This window comes from Tarenaya hassleriana, unplaced genomic scaffold, assembly GCF_000463585.1.
Source record: "Tarenaya hassleriana unplaced genomic scaffold, ASM46358v1 Cleome33, whole genome shotgun sequence".
NCBI classification, from domain to species: domain Eukaryota; kingdom Viridiplantae; phylum Streptophyta; class Magnoliopsida; order Brassicales; family Cleomaceae; genus Tarenaya; species Tarenaya hassleriana.
In genome coordinates, this window is record NW_010966459.1 from 612,256 (window position 1) to 625,979 (window position 13,724).

Below are 13,724 nucleotides of genomic sequence, written 5' to 3' on the forward strand. Positions count from 1 at the left end.
GAATCGAAAGAGGAGCTTCGTCCTCCTCTGGCTGCTGCTACCGGTCTTGGCCTCTACTGCCCTTTACCGACTCCATACCTTCGACCCGGCTCCTCTTCCTCTCACCGCCCTCGCCGCCCCTCCGTTGAAGGCGCCGCTCCTCAACGCTCGCCTTCTGAGCGGCGCAGAGGTCGTGGGCTCGGGTCGGCTCGATGGGCCCGAGGAGATCGCCTACCACCCTGAATCTGGCCTCATCTACACGGGCTGCGTCGATGGGTGGGTCAAACGAGTCAGGCTCAATGACTCGGTGGTCGACGACTGGGTCAACACCGGCGGCAGGCCGCTCGGCATAGCTTTCGGCCCCCAAGGCGAAGTCATCGTCGCCGACGCTGACAAGGTACACCTCCGGGAATTCGGCACTAACTTCAACAAACCTTATCCTTTCGTATATAGGGTATGTGGGTGTGATGGAATTGGTGAACAGGGGCTGCTGAACATAAGCAAGGACGGGAGTCGGACGGAACTGGTGACGGAGGAGGCGGAAGGGGTGAGGTTCAAGCTGACGGATGGGGTGGACGTAGGAGAGGACGGGGTGATATACTTCACGGACGCATCGTACAGATACAGTCTAAAGGAGTTCATGATGGACATATTGGAGGGGAAGCCGAACGGGCGGCTGCTCAGCCACGACCCTTCCACCAAAACAACCACCGTTCTCCTTAGGGACCTCTACTTCGCCAATGGCATCTCATTGTCCCCCGACCAAACCCATCTCATCTTCTGCGAGACCCCCTTGTCCATCTCTCTCCCTCTCTCTCTTGATAAAACTCCACTCCAAATCCAACGTCAATAAAAATGAAACTTTGGTTTCCGCAGGAGAAGATGCAGCAAGTATCACATCAGAGGGGAGAAGAGAGGGGAGGTGGAGATATTCGTGGAAGGTTTACCTGGTCTTCCTGATAACATTCGACACGATAGAGAGGGCCATTACTGGATCGCTTTAGCTACTGTAAGCCAGCCCGCCAGCCCTGATACATACACACATATATATACATATATATGTATATTGACAAGATGGAAACTTGGTGACTGATGGAACAAAAAAAACAGGCGTATACAGCACAATGGAAGGTGTTGTTCAGACACCCGACGCTGAGGAAAGTGGTGGCGATTGCAACCAAGTATGGGATGGAACTCCAAGGGGCAAAGGGGGCAGGAGTTTTTCAGGTCGATTTGGAAGGGAAGCCGATTGCACATTACTATGATCCTTCACTCTCCTTCATAACCTCCGGTCTCAAAATCGGAAACAACTTGTTCTGTGGATCCATCAGCTATCCCCACATTACTCGTTTGAATCTCCTTCAATTCCCTGCCCTCCCTTACCCATGAATAAGGAAAAGCTTTGTCTTTTCAAAGTTGTCAACTTTATATATCCATCATGTAATGAACTAATGATATCAATAATGTATTTATTTATATAATAAATCTAAATTGTCTCTCAAATTATTAGCATTCAATTTTAAAAATACTAGGAAAACATACAAGGAAAAAGAAAAGAAAAATTCCTAAGTTATGGGTCTAGATGGCAAGGGGAAAAAAAGGGGGACAAACACAAAAAAAAAACACAAATTTTCCGACTTACTCAAATTAAATCTCACACTTTAAATTGCTTAAATAAAATTCTTAACTATAAAAAAAAAACAAAAAAAAAACCATAGATGTAGGAAAACAAACGGACGTTATGTACATACCTATTTTTTATTTTTTATTTACTTTCTTTAGTTTTTATTTATTTATTTAATTTTCAAATCCTAAAAATCCATTAACCTCCTTACATAATTAAAAACCCTAATTCAGTTTTGTTTCTTTCACATCCTGAGCCACTTTTTTTTTCTATCACCGAAACCATTTTTTTTTCTTATCACAATATTCCATTTTTTTTTTTATCAAAATTTGGATTGTTCCGAAGGTTTAGTTCTCTAATGAGGTAAATTCTTAACCCTAATTTTTATTATAACCTAAATTTTATTGTGTATTGTTTGATTATATTAAATATTTGAATAAATGGATTTAGGTTGTATGTGATTATATGGTGTCTATTTGTTTTAAGTTCAGAATATTAAAGTTAGATAATGACAGTGATTATGAGTTATATATATTGAGGCAATTTTTGGAAATAACGATGATGGTAGAAGTAGAGTATGTGAAAGTGAAATCAGTCATATACAATGTCGGGATGATAGAGAAGGTGATGGTGACGCTGGAGATGGTAATAGTGATGTTAGATATCATAGTGATGATGAAAAAGAAAGAAGCAATGATGATTATATGGACTACTAGCTCAAGTGATGACGGTAAAAAGAAGCTTTTTCGAGTGGGACAATGTTTTTTAAGCAAAGATTTGTTCAAACGTTGATGACGTGTGTCTGCTGATTGATTCCAGGAAGCCATGCTAAAGCCCGAGCTGCGTGAGATGGAAAGGAAACAGGAGAGAGAAGCGTGTTGATCGATATGGCGTACCTAAAAAACGTCATTCTAAAGCTTCTGGAGACAGGTACATATCTGGATCTTGAAGTTAGAACTCACAGTTGAGGGCTTCTTTGGCTGAAAGATGTTAATAATGTCACAGGTGAAGTGGAGGCTTTACTACCAGTTGTGGGAATGTTGCTGCAGTTCAGTCCGGAAGAGGTTAGATTGTAAAAAATGAGCTTTTTTGGGGGTAATACTAATAATATGTCGGATGTCTAAAAGTGATTTGATCATGTAAAACGTAGGTCGATATATATTCCGATTAAAAAAGGAGTTATTATTAATGATTTGAAGTATTTATAAGTTTTGAAAGACAATCCAAAAATTATACGGTCGATCTGAAATAAATTTGGGATTAAGACGGTATTGTTTGAGGGTAATATGGTCACCATGTTGGATTGGCCATTTGCAGATGCAGAAATGTGAACAAGCCTACCGCAGCGCCATGGACGTGAGTCCACCAGGTTCAGCTACAGATCGGTTCCCATATTCTTTTTTTGAAACTGTAACATTAAAAGGAAAGAGACGTTGTTTCATGAAGTTGTTCAAATGTTTTTTTTCCCTTGTCATGGTTACGAAATTGAAGTTTACGGAAGTTGCTCTGAATCCATCAAAATAATAATAACGTATAAAATCTATAAAAATTTCTAAACCCTTAAAACGTGGAAAATTAATTTCTAAACTTTAGTTCAGTGAGTTTATTTCTAAATTTATAAAATATATAATTATAGTTTTTAAATTTAATATATTATTATAAATTATAAATTTATTTTTGGATTAGTATTATCGAGATTTATTCTACACTGACTAACAAATTTAGAAATTATAATGTTATATTTTATAAATTCAAAAAATAAATTTGTTAAACCAAAAATATAGAAATTAATTTCCTATCAGTAATTTTCATGGGTGTTACAATAATAATAATAATGTTGGTCCAGGGCAAAATCATAATTATTCAGAACGTATACAGCAGGGGGTGGCCTGGCTTCGTTGATGATCGTCATCATCTTCGACACGATATAGCTCATTCTATGAGTTGAACGGGTCGTAGAGCCACGAGATTCGGCGGAGTCGTCTCCCACTTCCTTTCCTGCTTTTGAATTCTGCCTTCTACTTTTTCAGATCTCCAATTGCTGTCTGCTCGAGAGGCCTTCAGATCTCAATCGCCGATCCCGTCGTTCCCCGCGGTTCGTGTGATGTGATGATGGAATTCCGCTCTCTCGTTCTGAATGATTTAAACATGGTGGGCGGTAATATTGACGATATTGATCATGTTGTGTTTTCCAGTTGACTGGATTTCGATATGGAGACAAGCGTGGAGGGTAGGCACAGGTTACACTCTCGCTTGCGTCTATGGGAGTTCCCTGATCAGTATGTGATCGAGCCTACTGATGGCTCTGGCTCTTCCTCCCTTGAGATCAGTCGTGTTGATGGCTCCATGAAGCTCCTCGGTTTGTTTCTTCTTCTCCTTCTTCCTCCTCGGTTCGATGCATCTATTTCTTTAGGTTTTTAGAATCTGATTCTGTTTGGGTGCATCCCCAGATCAAGTCACAGAGTGCAGCGATCTCCGGGTCCCTAAAATCCGCACCATTTTTGGCATTGTGGGGATGCTCAAGCTCATCGCAGGTTAAAACCATTATTCCTATTCTCTAATCGTTACTGTGAGTGTTTCACGCCACTCCATCTTCCTTATCTTCCTTTGCCTTCAGGATCATACTTGGTGGTCGTGACGGAGAGCGAATGTGTTGGGTCATTTCTGGGTCACCCTACTTTCAGAATTAAATCTCTCAAGGTCCTTCCTTGTGATCATTCGCTTAAAAACTCCCCGGAAGAACAGGTAAAAACCCCCATCTCTCACGTTTCTCGGTTTCTATTGAATATATGAGCTTAAAATCATTATTGCCACTTTCTACAGAAAAAGATGGAGACTGAGTTCTCTAGGCTATTGAGCGTAGCAGAAGGGACATCTGGTCTTTACTTCTCATATGAAATTAATCTAACACTGAGGTACTTTTGATTCTGTCTCCGTTATGCACAACCCTCACCAGCTTCACAATTCTAGATATCTAGTATTGTCCCAAGGCATTCGCATGCTATATCTTTAGGATGTGCTAGAGTGAACAACTAAAGAAGTTCACTGTGGCTAGTCAAGTAGCGGGCGTGTCTGTTAGTTTATTCTTATCTTTTTATATTCTTTCAGTGCTCAGCGCTTGCATGACTTGGGTGAGGAGTCTAAGTCACTTCCTTTGTGGAGACAGGTGACCACACTTATACGCTTTTATACATTCAAGCAAAATTTTTGTAGCTTCTTCCTGAATGAACTGTTATCCTTACGGCAGGCTGAGCCTAGGTTTCTCTGGAACAATTATATGTTGGAAGTCCTGATCGATAATAAGGTCCGTATATCCCTGAGATTCTTTTATCTATTATTTTTTCCCCTTTGTTTTTCTCTCTTTCATAGATTATCACTTAATATCATCTTCTTTTTCTCTCGGTGTTCCATGTTTGCAGCTAGACCAATTTTTACTTCCAGTAATTCAGGGGAATATCCTTTTCTGTCAGCTGCTTCACTCCGTTTTCTTGTTGTTTCCTTTGCATGGTTACGTTCTGTCATTAATTTGCTCCTGAGGCCCGAGTTTGAAGCACTTCCTTAACATGAATCACGTTTTCATAGTTTTCAGACGGCCGTTGGAAGAGATATTGTTGACATTACTCTGATTGCTAGGAGGTGTACTAGGAGAAATGGTATGTGGATTTCTATGCTGCAAGTCGTTACCTTGTGATATATATTATTTTAAGTTTTTAGATTATAGCAATCTTCAAGTATTAACAAATTCATTAGGTATTCTCGTTTTCAGTTTCCGCTGTGAAGGTTCAAGTAGGTCTCTGGAACTTCATTGATTATTCTGACTATTTTGTCCATTCCAACTGTCAACTATAGCTAGAAAGTAGGTTATAGATCTAACCTGTTAAAAATTGCTCGTAGAAGGTTAAGCTTGACGCTCTTTCACCTGTTTAGGGGAAAAAAAGCTTGGTGCCCTATTATCAATTATAAACTTAGTTCTTTTGGATTAATGGAAATCGTAAGTCTTCAGATGCAGGCCAGTTAGATTATACAGCCTGGGTCATCTCTTACCCTTATTGCGTTTCATCTGCAAGGTACACGTATGTGGCGAAGAGGAGCTGACCCCGATGGATATGTTGCTAATTTTGTGGAAACTGAACAAATTTTCCAGATGAATGGATACACATCATCATTTGTCCAGGTGATTTGTGTTTCCGTGCTTTCATCCTGTGAAAATATCTTAGGCTACGAATTCTCAGTCAATTGGCAGATGTTTGACTCCCTTTCTTACAGACCATGATCATTTTCTTATTTTATTTTTCATTCTTTTTACCCTGTGCAGGTTAGAGGATCTATGCCTTTCATGTGGGAACAAATCGTCGATTTAACTTACAAGCCCAAATTTGAGATTGTCCGACCAGAAGAAGCTGTGAGTGTTGATTTCTTGTCAAACCATTTGCTCTTCTTGCACCCTTAGCTCATCTAAGTTGCATTGGTTACATCTCTTGCAGCCACGCATAGCTGAACGTCACTTTCTGGACCTACGGAAAAAATACGGATCAGTTTTGGCAGTTGATCTTGTCAATAAGGTGCATATCCTTTTGAATTCGCTTGAATATTTGTTGAGCTACGGGACCAAATTTTTCTATAACCCTCCTGTTTTTGAGGACTCATCTTGGCCGTTATATAATGTGTTTAATGTAATCAGTAAACAAAAATGCAGTCCCGTAGATCTTCATCAGCTTTTTACCCCTCTAATTCTATTGCTTCTTCTCTGACCAGCATGGAGGTGAGGGGAGCTTAAGCGAAAAGTTTGCAAGTGCTATGCAGCACATCACTGGTGATGATGTAAGGTAGTTAATCCTTTCCTAACATCCTTTATTTGATTATTCATATTATTTTTGTCAACTCATTGAAGGATATGCCTGATCATGTAGATACCTGCACTTTGATTTTCATCGCATCTGTGGGCATGTTCACTTTGAACGGTTATCACTACTGTATGAGCAGATGGAGGATTTTCTTGAGAAAAGCGGGTATGATTTTTCTGGACTTTTATGGGATCTAATTTTGAAACCACCAATTGATCTCTCTTCTTTTGTGAAGCAACATTATTTCTAATTTTTTTTCCAACTTGTCTTCACATTGTTTGAATCATCCAGGTATTTTTTGTTGAACGGAAAGGGCGAAAAGATGAAGGAGCAGCTGGGTGTTGTCCGGACTAATTGCATAGATTGCTTAGACCGTACGAATGTCACCCAGGTTGGTCAAACTGTCAAAGTAAAGCTGCCCTTAACTGTCGAATGTCTCAGTGTTCTTTGCTCATCGTCGGACACATTTACTACTGAATGCAGAGCATGATTGGTCGAAAGATGTTGGAATTTCAACTCAAAAGGCTTGGTGTTTTTGGCGCTGAAGAAACTATAAGCTCTCATCCAAATTTCGATGAATGCTACAAAATATGTCAGTATTTTGTTATCTTAGGGGATCCGCTTGTGCAATACCGAGTAGATGCTTCTCATGTGCAATTCTGGACTGACCTTTGTTGCTTTTGTGACTTCAGTATGGGCGAATCATGGTGATGACATTAGCATTCAGTATTCTGGCACTCCTGCATTGAAAGGAGATTTCGTTAGGTATCCCATATGTATAATATCAAATTTGAATGGATCTTAGCATTCGCTACTCATCTTAAATCAGAGACACAGTAAAGTTCCATTTTGCCATCTATTTTTTTTTGTCTAAATGTGCTCTAACTGGTTGGAATCTAGGTATGGGCAGCGAACTGTACAAGGGATCCTTAATGATGGTTGGAACGCCTTAATGCGGTATTACCTGAACAACTTTGCTGATGGAACTAAGCAGGTTCGTGACTTAGTTGGTCGTTCTCCGTATCCATTGTATCATTTGCTCAATTCTGCACTTAGAACTGATGAAGAATCCAAGTCCTTGCACCTACTGTGCGGTATTTGTTTAATCGTGAACCTGAAACCTGTACTGGTTGTGTTTAAACTTTTGGTTGTGTGCAAAGGATGCGATTGATCTTCTGCAAGGACACTACATAGTAGCCGTCAGTCGAGACATGGCTCCAGTGCCTCAGAAGGGAGGTGTTGAGGCCATAGCTGTAAGCATTCATCAGACAATAACTACCTCACAGCGTATCGATATTGTAGATTCTAGTCTAATGCCACAAAATTTTCTCATTTCTCAGAACTTCCCAGTGGCACTATCAGTGGTCCTGATCAGTTTATTTTTCGCGACAATGTCTCTGAAACAAGGTAAAAGGCAGACTCTGGCTTGACATCGGGTTTTTGTCGGGTGGAGCCATAGTTTGAGTACATGTGTTGATAGAAACATGAACCTGATTCGTGTGTGCAGCTGGGCGTGATTACAGGCACTTGTTCTTCTCGGTCATGTGGACGGGCATCGGAATGGCCATAGTGGTGTTCATGAGGGCCAATGGCCGGATCTTCTGCAACAGGCCTCGCCTGCACAAGCCCAGATGTTGAATCATCTGATGACAGGTTTTGCAAGTCAAATCTTTGGGGGGGTTTTTTAAATTTATTCACACTCTTTAATTCTTTTTATTTAATTAGAGGCCCGTAAGATTAAGAACCGAACACGAACAAGAAGCGCTGCTTGCGCATGTTTCGTCTCTGTTTTCTTGCTACTGCTGCTCTGTGGCTTTATCATAGTACCATGGAAGCACAAAGCGGTTGGTGGATCCTCTTTCTTTCATCAATATGATTTGGTTTACGCCGCCACGGGATCCAAATGGATGAGATCGTGTCTGTGCGATCGGTAATGATTTGAAGTGTTTACAGAGATTTAATCCAAAACCATAATGAATGTATTATGGCATTTGCCCTTGTCCTTTCATCCCTTTGGCCTTTACTTTTTGTTAATAATGTTAATCCAACTGGTGATGTGTATTTGTTTCTCGTCTTCTGCTCCATAGGATCATGTTTTACACCGTTGCGGCGTTAGATTATGGGGTGACTAATTAAACATGACATTTGTTCCCCACTCTTGGCAAATCACATATTATAAAAAAAAACATGGCATTTGTTATTTTTAGTGGACGATTAAAAAAATTGGTATAATAGTACTAGTCTACCGAAATCGAATCGCAGTTTTTTAATTGATAGCGTTTGAATAAAATGTCATTTTTAAAACCTTAAAATGCGTATTATATGTAATATACACATACATAATATGTATATATATACACACGTGCATACAAGCTTACATGCATACATATTCTTCAAAAGCATATTGGATTTGGTATAAAAGAATGGTTGGTCCAAAGGCCTCAAATTTGTTCAGTTTATCGTTCCATACGGCATGAAAAGCTGCGACAGAATGCGGAGAGAGAATCAAGAATGGAATAATTAGTAAGGCCTCCCTTAGGGCCCATTAAGGTAAAGAGGGGCCCATTTATTTTGGGCTTACCGGAGACCCATCAGAGGCAGTTCTTTTGGGGTTATATTTAGGGCACTCCCATTCTCCAACCACAATCGGAGAATTGATTTTCTGGAAATCAGCGAGGAATCGACCCCGACAAGCCATGTACGGATCCAGAGGGTAAGTTGTGATTTTCCGAAGATTCCCATCCGCATCTAGTTTCTCTCTTTCTTCTTCTTCTTCTTCTTCTACGGTGTTTTCCTGTTTTTTGCCGTCATGGATTTAGGTATTTGTTTGCCCTCGGTCTGACGAATCGCATTAGGACCGTCCAACTAATTTAAGGCCTTTAAGAATTTCGTCTGATGCATATATGCCTCTAATCGGTGCCCTATTGCGACCTTGTTGGTTGATTTGTGTATAACAGAAGGGTATGATCTGCTTCTTGGAAACATTTGTGAAATCCGCGTGCAACTTATTCAGAAATTGACCTCATATCTGCATTAGGGGTCAACTTGCTTCTATTCGTTTCTGTTCGCATCTTGTTTTTCCCCTTGGTGATGTTTTCGTTTGCATCGTCCAGTTTCTATGAATCATTGCCCTTTTAGTTTAAGTCCATATTTTGAATTGGGAGAGGCGGATGTCTGGCAATTGCACGCCTTAGATGTACTTTCCAGACGTTTTATTGGGGTAGGGGTCATGTGATGGCTGCTTAGAGAAGATATGAAACTTAGAGGTGTAGAGATCGTTACAGACTGCCAGGGAAGACTGGGTTGGGTATTATATTAACTGGTTGAGTGGGGGATCTTTTCGGGTTTCTTTTGTTTTCGTAATTGAAGGGCAATGTTGGGGAGCGGGGGGGGTTCAGACGGGTACGAGGTTGGCTCAAAGAGACAAAGAATGACGCAATCGAATCCATACTTCGCAGTTGGCATGGGAGCCAGCAGCTTTCCTCCTTACGGATATGGTGCCGGGTTTCAGCCGCCGACATTCCCGGTGGTTCGCTTGAGGGGTCTTCCTTTCAATTGCAGTGACATGGATATCTTTAAGTTCTTTGCTGGGCTGGACATCGTGGATGTCCTCCTAGTCAACAAAAATGGAAGATTCTCGGGAGAGGCATTTGTTGTATTTTCCGGGCCAATGCAGGTGCAGATTGCGCTGCAGAGAGACAGGCAAAACATGGGGCGGAGATATGTGGAAGTGTTCCGGTGTTACAAGCAGGATTACTACAATGCGGTAGCTGCAGAGGTGAACTACGAAGGAGTCTACGACAATGAGGGTGGTAGCGGGAGCCCTCCAGTCTCTGGCCCCTCCAGAGCAAAGAGGTTCTGTGAGAAAGACAAGCTGGAATACACAGAGGTTCTGAAGATGCGAGGCCTCCCTTACTCGGTGAAGAAATCTCAGATCGTAGAGTTCTTTAGTGGGTACAAGGTGATCGAAGAGAGGGTACACATAGTGTGTCGGCCAGACGGGAAGGCCACTGGAGAGGCATATGTGGAGTTTGAGACGGCAGAGGAGGCCAAGAAGGCGATGGCTAAGGACAAGATGTCGATCGGGACAAGGTACGTGGAACTGTTCCCATCAACGCTGGACGAGGCTCAAAGATCTGAGTCAAGGTCTAGGCATTGAGAGCATTTTCTTTTTTGTGTTTTCCATGTCTGTTGCTCGGCTGTGTATCATTTTAGGATTTTGTCAGATATGAATTTGACGATAGTTTCGTTAAAAACGCACAAGCTTTCCAGATTTATATTAGATTTCAGATTACGTGGGGGAACATGTTGATCAAATTGGGTCGCGGTTCCTTTTTTTTTCTTCCTTTTTGGATGGAAATCTAGAGGCTAAACGTGCATGGGATGTTGATACGCAGAATTTAATGCATTATCACGTATCAGTTTAGATCTGTAAGGCCCATTATGCTTAATGGGCCACCAGGTTTCGGGCCTGGGCTTAAAGCAAGCGGATCACAGGCTTGGCGCTTTTGTTTTGGAATCCCGCCGAAACGCCTTTCCTCGTTTCAAATCTGAATCTCTCTCGAGTTGAGATTGCTACCGATCGTTTGATTCTTCTTCTCAAACCCTTCTCTTTGGGGTAATTCGTATTCCCTGCCCGGCGTTGGAATATTCGTTTACAGGATCCGTCATGACGCGTGGTAGACCAAAGGCCGATTCCAAGAGCACCGATGCTAGGTCGGCTTCCCTCCCTCTGCAATTCGTATTGTTCATATTGCTGTTTAGATCCGTATTTTTCTACATATGAGCCTGCTTTTTTTTCCTGGTTAGCTATTTCGCTTGCGCTTGATTCTGAGTTTTCGTCATTATGGGATGTTTGACGATGGTATTGGATATTTTTCTCTCAGGCTGAGTATCAGAGGAAGGAAAGCTGGGAAGAAAGAGAAGGATCCAAACAAGCCCAAGAGGCCTCCTAGTGCTTTTTTCGTTTTCCTGTAAGTAATCCTTTGCAATCTCCTGTTTCACTGTCTGCTTCTACCTTCTGACGTTTTCTTGCAATCTTTGCTTCTGATTGTGATTCTCAAAGAGACGAATTCAGGAAGCAGTTCAATGAAGAAAATCCTGGCAATAAGTCCGTGGCTGCTGTGGGTAGCATTGTGGTTTGGAATCGCTATGCAGAGCAAGTCCAGCTTCCTTGTTCTCGCTGAATCTGATAAGCACTGTATTTTCTCTTGGCTTTTGAATCAGGTGGGGAAAGCTGCTGGAAATAAGTGGAAGTCTATGTCTGATGCTGTGAGTTTCATCTCTTCTTTCTGCTTCGTTACAAATTGGATACTCCATTGTGATTTGTGCTCTCTGTTTTCTTCTTAAACCAGGAAAAGACACCTTATGTGGCCAAGGCAGAGAACAAAAAGAATGAATACACCAAAAACATGCGAACTTACAATATGAAGCTGGTAACCCTCTGTCATGATACTGAGTAATATACTGTTATGTGGGAAGGGTCCTCTTATCAAGCATCGGTTGAATGGCGTAATAGGCCGGAGGAGCTAATCCATCAGAACGTCATGATTCTGTCAAGTCCAAGTCTGAAGTCAATGATGAAGAGGAGGAAGAGGCAAGTGGGGAGGTGGGTCTTCTTGTAAAATGTTGTTCTTATTCTTGTTACAATCGATTGTCTGATGGAGTTTTCGTTTGACAAATGTGGCTCTTGCACAGGGAGAAGAGGACGAAGAATAGGAAACAGGTGGGAGACAAGAAGGGAGGCGGGCGTGGCTTCATAGCAGTAGCTAGTTTCCTTATCTTTCTGTTTGCATCAAACTTGTCGGTTAACTAGATTCGATAACTTTCTCTGGCTGACATTGGTGGTTGACTGTCTGAGAATGTTACATTCTTGTAGAAGATCTGATCTATTTGGAATTGTATTTTGTTTTATCGGTTCTCTTTCGTCAATGCTCCTGCTTAGGACGAAGAATAGGAAACAGGTGGGAGACAAGAAGGGAGGCGGGCGTGGCTTCATAGCAGTAGCTAGTTTCCTTATCTTTCTGTTTGCATCAAACTTGTCGGTTAACTAGATTCGATAACTTTCTCTGGCTGACATTGGTGGTTGACTGTCTGAGAATGTTACATTCTTGTAGAAGATCTGATCTATTTGGAATTGTATTTTGTTTTATCGGTTCTCTTTCGTCAATGCTCCTGCTTTATAACTTTCCAGATCCCATCTTTAAAAAAAAAAAAAAAAAAAAAAAACTTTCAAGATCCCATGGATTCACACACGTAAGCTCTTCTCTCCTTTTAGTGACCTCTTCTTCTGAACCCCAATCTTTTTCCAGTTTCTCAGGAGAGGTGAGTGAAAGATGCCAAAGGGATGGCTTTGAAGTGGTGACGTGGGATGGCTGCAGAGGTTTGATCGCTTCCTCTACCATTTCCAGGTTCGATACTCTTTCTGTCGTCCTTTATTTCTCGTGCTTCCTCTGGTTTGCCTTAAAGTGTAAATATTACTAGAAACACAGAGCCCATTGATAAATCAAATTGGATTGGATTTTTAGGGCTTATTTTATTAAATGGGTTGAAACCCATATATATAAAGAAAAAATTCCAACAGCGACATATCCACAATCTCATTTTTAACACACGTGTTTAAACCCAAATAACATAATAATTACAAAAAAAAATGGGTTGGAGTTCGACCTAACCCACCCATTGATCATATGGATAGCCTGGGTTTCTGTCTCTGTCACATATCAACAAGCAACCAGTTGTGCGCGTGTGGGAGAAAGAAGAATGCCGGAGACAAGCCACCAAAAAAAAAAAAAAAAAAAAAAAGGAATTGTCAACGTCGATGAAAATTGCGATTTCCACTCGGACAGTATTCGTGTGATATTTCGAGGGGTCGAGAGAATCTTGAAAAAAGCCCTAAAAAAGATTTTGGCTTTTTTTATTTTCTCCACTGCCAAAGTCCCAACAACCCAGCACTCTTATGTTAAAGCGACATCTCAGACCGCCACCACCACAAAAGGAAAAAGAAGGAGAACATCAAAATTTGCTTGCTCTGCTGCTCTGTTTGCTCAACATGCCTTGCCTTGTTTCTTGTCGAAATTTCTCATATTCATATATGTATATATATTTTTCCTTGTAGTGGTATCTGTCCAAAAAGAACGAGCAACTGCTGGGACAAAGATGGTTTGGCTTCTGGTGGTGATGGTCCTCTGCGACGCAGTTGCTGTACAAGGAGCCAGCACGAGACCGGACGTAGTGAACGTCGGTGCTGTTTTTACGTTCGGATCTGTGATCGGAAG

At 41.3% G+C, this 13,724-nt stretch overlaps 5 protein-coding genes and 1 long non-coding RNA gene across 15 annotated transcripts in view; all 6 read left to right on the forward strand.

Annotated features, from left to right (window-relative positions):
- LOC104821349 (protein STRICTOSIDINE SYNTHASE-LIKE 5-like) overlaps positions 1-1,477 on the forward strand; it is a 1,752-nt gene extending 275 nt beyond the window's left edge. Inside the window, exons 2-5 of the mRNA XM_010552189.2 lie at positions 1-376; positions 464-774; positions 856-988; positions 1,090-1,477. Of these exons, the coding sequence (XP_010550491.1) occupies positions 1-376; positions 464-774; positions 856-988; positions 1,090-1,368 (1,099 nt within the window). The 3' untranslated portion in view covers positions 1,369-1,477. The remainder of the gene's footprint in view (positions 377-463; positions 775-855; positions 989-1,089) is intronic.
- Positions 1,478-2,065: 588 nt separating this feature from the next.
- LOC104821352 lies at positions 2,066-2,992 on the forward strand. The gene is made up of 3 exons (XR_773063.1): positions 2,066-2,533; positions 2,609-2,667; positions 2,921-2,992. It is a non-coding gene; the product is annotated as an uncharacterized LOC104821352 (long non-coding RNA).
- A 488-nt stretch (positions 2,993-3,480) lies between these two features.
- On the forward strand, positions 3,481-8,446 carry LOC104821353 (phosphoinositide phosphatase SAC6). Of its 2 annotated transcripts, none has more exons than XM_010552193.1 (21): positions 3,481-3,698; positions 3,799-3,962; positions 4,054-4,137; positions 4,221-4,348; positions 4,427-4,518; positions 4,712-4,769; positions 4,851-4,907; positions 5,023-5,056; positions 5,176-5,256; positions 5,671-5,777; positions 5,919-6,005; positions 6,088-6,165; positions 6,359-6,429; positions 6,514-6,612; positions 6,739-6,838; positions 6,931-7,039; positions 7,140-7,212; positions 7,348-7,441; positions 7,608-7,700; positions 7,788-7,854; positions 7,955-8,446. In XM_010552193.1, exons 2-21 carry the CDS (start codon positions 3,815-3,817, stop codon positions 8,083-8,085), a joined length of 1,791 nt encoding a protein of 596 aa, XP_010550495.1. In that variant the 5' UTR covers positions 3,481-3,698; positions 3,799-3,814; the 3' UTR covers positions 8,086-8,446. The 2 variants fall into 2 exon arrangements, with proteins under 2 accessions (XP_010550495.1, XP_010550496.1); XM_010552194.1 differs by having other exon boundaries at positions 7,971-8,446.
- A 650-nt stretch (positions 8,447-9,096) lies between these two features.
- On the forward strand, positions 9,097-10,741 carry LOC104821355 (heterogeneous nuclear ribonucleoprotein H). 2 transcript variants are annotated; one of them, XM_010552197.1, is made up of 2 exons: positions 9,097-9,160; positions 9,906-10,741. In XM_010552197.1, the coding sequence occupies exon 2, from the start codon at positions 9,911-9,913 to the stop codon at positions 10,604-10,606; it is 696 nt and encodes a 231-aa protein (XP_010550499.1). In that variant the 5' UTR covers positions 9,097-9,160; positions 9,906-9,910; the 3' UTR covers positions 10,607-10,741. The 2 variants fall into 2 exon arrangements, with proteins under 2 accessions (XP_010550499.1, XP_010550498.1); XM_010552196.1 differs by having other exon boundaries at positions 9,107-9,160; positions 9,817-10,741.
- LOC104821354 (high mobility group B protein 4-like) lies at positions 9,123-12,367 on the forward strand. Its single transcript, XM_010552195.1, has 8 exons — positions 9,123-9,160; positions 11,109-11,163; positions 11,334-11,420; positions 11,513-11,570; positions 11,674-11,718; positions 11,802-11,882; positions 11,966-12,055; positions 12,145-12,367. Exons 2-8 carry the CDS (start codon positions 11,117-11,119, stop codon positions 12,163-12,165), a joined length of 429 nt encoding a protein of 142 aa, XP_010550497.1. The 5' UTR covers positions 9,123-9,160; positions 11,109-11,116; the 3' UTR covers positions 12,166-12,367.
- A 299-nt stretch (positions 12,368-12,666) lies between these two features.
- The window catches only part of LOC104821358 (glutamate receptor 3.6), a 5,024-nt gene continuing 3,966 nt past the window's right edge, over positions 12,667-13,724 (forward strand). For 5 of the 8 annotated variants that reach the window (XR_773065.1, XR_773064.1, XM_010552206.1 and 2 more), the window contains exon 1: positions 13,285-13,718. Coding sequence is in view for 6 of the 8 variants with exons in the window: in XM_010552206.1 (XP_010550508.1) it covers positions 13,606-13,718 (113 nt within the window). In the remaining 2 variants the exon portion in view is untranslated. Of the gene's footprint in view, positions 12,858-13,284 lie in introns of those variants that run through there. The other 3 variants (XM_010552204.1, XM_019203432.1, XM_010552203.2) reach the window with 3 other exon arrangements.